General features: G+C 38.1%; 1 protein-coding gene across 1 annotated transcript; it reads left to right on the top strand.

The window, feature by feature from the left end:
- The first annotated feature begins 2,126 nt into the window (after positions 1-2,126).
- On the top strand, positions 2,127-4,373 carry LOC122554725 (CARD- and ANK-containing Inflammasome Adaptor Protein). The gene is made up of 2 exons (XM_043700102.1): positions 2,127-3,842; positions 3,942-4,373. The coding sequence occupies exons 1-2, from the start codon at positions 2,127-2,129 to the stop codon at positions 4,371-4,373; spliced, it is 2,148 nt and encodes a 715-aa protein (XP_043556037.1).
- Positions 4,374-4,577: the final 204 nt, after the last annotated feature.

The raw sequence follows: 4,577 nt of genomic DNA on the forward strand, positions 1-4,577 counted from the left end.
AGACTATGCAAGGTTACCAAGAATTATGGCATAAAATGTGATTTACATCAGTGTTCCCTTACAAAGAATGTTAACTACACCAGCTATCCATCCATTTAAATGATTACTGAGTTTGTGTTGTCACATGACATTGATACTGCAACATCAGACAGTGTTCATCTGATGTTTACCAGGCTTGATTAATGTTCTCCCGGCAGATGTCCTATCCTCTCCTGTAAATTCCAACTCACCTGAAATTTTTCTGCCCCTCCCTTTCACCAAGTCCTATTCATCTATCAGCACATCTGTATACTTTGGCTTTCAGTTCCCCAACACTGACCTGCAATTTTAAATTGTATTTATCAATCTGTGGCCATGTTACAATCAATATATATCTGGTGATTTTAAGAATGTATTATGATACAACAGTATAAAATGGATTGGAATAAGAAAAAAATCAGAATTGTTTGATATATCTATATTCTAGACTGTATGTGTGCAATTAATTTTTCCAACTGCACACTTCTATTTTTCCATCATTGCTTTAACCTGGAATTCTTCAATTTCTTGTTTCAATAATCTTTCCTGATTTCAATTTCCTTCCTGTTAAAAATACTCCGTGCTGGTGGGTTTACTTGTGAGTCTCAACTACTGCTGAGGAATGAGACTAAAGTGTTGCATCATAATCAGGTGCGAACCTCTCCCACAGACACTGCCAGACCTGCTGAGTTTCTCCAGCACTTTTTATTTATTTTTCTTTGTGATCTCCAGCATCTGCAGGAATTTGCTTTGATTTTATGTGAACCTTTATCCCACTTGGCATTCAGATCTCAGCTGTTGTCTCTATTCAACAATCAGGGGCAAAACCCATGGCTGACTTTGCCTGTGAACTCCCCCTTCAAGAACACCCATGGGAGCAAATGTAACCTATTCTGTCAGGGAACTTACAAGAATAGGTGTCATGTTGTTTGAAAACCCGCTAGGCAGAGTGTAATATCAGCATTTCATCCAATCCTCTGTGTTCTCAGCTTTGGATAAGGTTAAAATGATCCTCATTAATAAATAAATAGTATCAACACAACTGTGTAATTAACTTTAGACTGAAGCATTTGAAAATCCTTCCTAATAAAAATATCATGGATTCTGAAACAGCATTTTCTGGCAGTATAATATTTCTTATGTATACAACTCCATATAAAAATATGAGCTTTCAATCATGGTCAGTTTTCTCAAGCTTATAATTTTGGGTTCTAGTTTTTTACTTGAGATTCCACACAATTCCACACAAACAATGACCTAGCTTTCACCACAACAAATCTCTTCATACCTTAAAACCATTGCATTCAGTATGGCATAGTATTTCAATGTAACTTTTTTGTAGAGTATGTATATACTCAGTTAGTTTAGTCTCACCCAGCAAACACATTTGGGGAGCTTATTGTATTGGTATTTTGTCGTAGGTCATTTTTAAAAATCAAGGTATGTACTAATCACAATTAACCACTTGTTGCTCTAAAGGAAGCAAGCTGCACAACTGCAAATAGTTAGGAGTGGTGCACACCAATAGGTTCAGCTGCATACTTCACAGATTGGAGAAGTTTTCTCCTGGTATTGGTTGTGTGTTTGCTTCTTAACACAAACACCTAACAGACTCCAGGCAACAGTAGCTAAGCTGCAGATTCCGACATTTCCTGACAGACAGTTTATATCAGATTACTGAGTGACAAACACAAAGGTTTGGCTCACTGCAGAGAACTTATTTTGATAGTTTTATGCTCGAGATCTGGTGGAATCTGCAATCATTTATTGTTCAGGCCAAACGTAACATGTTTGCCAAAGTTTTTGATATCATTATCGTGCTGGAATAATATGACCAACCTTGTTGCTACTCTGTGGTGGGGCAGCAAAAGAGCATTCGGGAATTAGAACTCCTTTTATTCAAGGTGCAATATTGCTAGCCTCTGAAGACTACGCTGAGTTATTTTCAACCTTATGATGATTGACTTTCAGCTATGGAAAGAACTTGGCATATTTAATGAAATATAGATACTTTGATTACTTCAAGATTTGAATATTTATAAGAAGATAAAGTGTTTCTGTTGCCAATCAATCTACATCTTAATCAGCACGTATTTTGATTTGCTATAATGCTCATAAACAGTACAGGTATGTATACAAATCCATATGCAATTGAGGTGTTACAGAGCAAGAAAAAAGAACTGATAGCAGGAATTATCAATACAGATAATCTTCTGGACTGGTTGGTTGAGAATCATATCATTTCACCAGATAAGAGAATTGCTGTGTTGAATTACAAGACACGGGAGAAAAAGAACTCGAGAATTCTGGATATGTTGGTTTGTTGTGGTGAGAGAGCCTGCAGAATGTTCTTCTATCCTTGTCTCAAGTATTTGGAACCAGCTCTGTATAATTACATCAGGAGCTATGTCAGTAATGTGTCCGGCAGCTTTAGAAATGCCAAGAGACAGTTAGTGGGATACCTTTTGGAAAGGGATAAGGATGAAATCCCTCGGAACACACTCAGAAAGGAAAAGGAATTCATGCAGACTATAACAACTAAAAATAAGCCACATCAGATCCTAAAAAGAGATGGACATCTTCTTGCCCAGAATGAACTGACTGAGCTCTACCAAGCTGCAGCATTGGGAAATCTTTCCAGTCTTGATAGTGCTTTTGGAGACAGTAATGTAAATGTCACAAATGCTTCCAATGAAACTCTGTTGCACATTGCTGCCAATTATGGGGATGTTGCAATGATTAGGTATTTATTAAGTAAAGGAGCAAAGACAAAAGTGAGGGATAACAAAGGACAATCACCTCTCCACCGGGCTGCAGAGAGGGGACACATAGATGCAACCAAAATACTTCTCCAAGCAGGAGCACACATTTATGCTGAGGATACCGAATCCAGAACTCCATTCCAATTAGCTGCAGAGAACAGCCATTTCTCTGTCGTGAAGCTGCTGTTGAAAGAAGAAGTGAGTAAACATAAAAAGAATAAATCCTTTTTGCACCAGGCTGCTCTCAGAGATGAAAGCAAATTAGCGCAAATCATTCTCAAATATGGAGCTCTAGTTGATACGAAGGATGAGAAGAACAGGACTCCACTGTTTCATGCTATATCTAAAGAACATGTCAATACTGCGAAAGTACTGCTCAAGGCTGGAGCCAATGTTAATGTTGATCTGATTCGCGCAGTATTTAACAGTAACAACCAATTTCTGATTAGGCTGATCTTGGAGCATAGCAGTGAAATTAACTCTACTGTCTTAGTTGACGCACTCTTTAAAGCAGTTCAGAAAAATCTTCACGTAGCTGTGGGCATTATCATTGAACTGGGTATTGATGTCAACACAAGAAATAGTTTACAATACACACCTTTACTGCTGGCAGCGGAACTCGGTCATGCTGAATCTGTCAAAATCTTGATAGACAAAGGTGCACGTTTAGATGAAAGAACACCAAACATGGATAGTGCATTGCACCTTGCAGTCCGGATTGGTTCTCTGTCTGTTGCAAAGCTGCTGATTGACCATGGAATGGATGCAAACATTGTTAGCTCTGATAACCAAACCCCCTTGCATGTTGCATCACTTCATAACCAACCACCAATGATAGAAATGCTGATAACACGAGGTTCAAAGGTCAATGCTGTCACAAAGGAAGCAGTTACTCCTTTACATATTGCTTCACAAAGAGGTAACAGAGATACAGCAGCATGTCTCATCCAGCACAAAGCAAAAGTAAACGCTAAAGACAGATATATGAAAACACCCCTACACATGGCTGCTGTTGTTGGAGATACTCCCATTGCAGATCTACTTCTGTCAAATCAGGCTGATGTCAATGCAGCAAATGTGGAGAAGAAGACACCACTTCATTTGGCTGCTAATGAAGGTCATTTGGACTTTGTAAATTTTATGTTAACCAGAAGGGCCAAGTTTGCTGCTAAAGATATGGATGGTAATACACCAATGCATTATGCAGTCAGCAATAGCCATGATATTATTGTCAAAGCCCTTTTATTGGCTGGAAAAAATAAAAACATCGATATTAAGAATGTTTGGCGGAAAACACCATTACATGTAGCAGCAGAGCATAGTGATGAGCATCTGATAGAATTGCTGTTGATCAGTGGAGCTGCCATTAATGCTTTAGATAATGCCAAAGATACACCCCTGCATTGTGCTTGCAAATCAGGCAATTTTAACACTGCCCAAAAACTAATTAACTGGTCTGAAGGTGAAAAACCAAAGTTTCAGTCAACAAATAGTTTAAAGAAAACCCCACTTCAAGTTGCAGAAGATGGAGATACAGATAACCACCAACAAATAGCAACATTACTGAAAAAGAAAATGTTGCTAATTAGATAAGAAAAAAAACTCATATTCCCTGATTATTTAGTTGAGCAATGCAATATCTAGTCTGTGGATTGCCATTCATGAAACAGTATTGTTTCAGTCTCAACTCTGTGCTGTGCTGATCATAAACCAATTTGCAGAGTTGGGGAGTGTGTGATGGAGGGAATTAGCTGTCATTCATACCTCTATTTGTTATCCATTGATCCCTATTCATAA

This window comes from Chiloscyllium plagiosum, chromosome 11 (assembly GCF_004010195.1).
Source record: "Chiloscyllium plagiosum isolate BGI_BamShark_2017 chromosome 11, ASM401019v2, whole genome shotgun sequence".
NCBI classification, from domain to species: Eukaryota; Metazoa; Chordata; class Chondrichthyes; order Orectolobiformes; family Hemiscylliidae; genus Chiloscyllium; species Chiloscyllium plagiosum.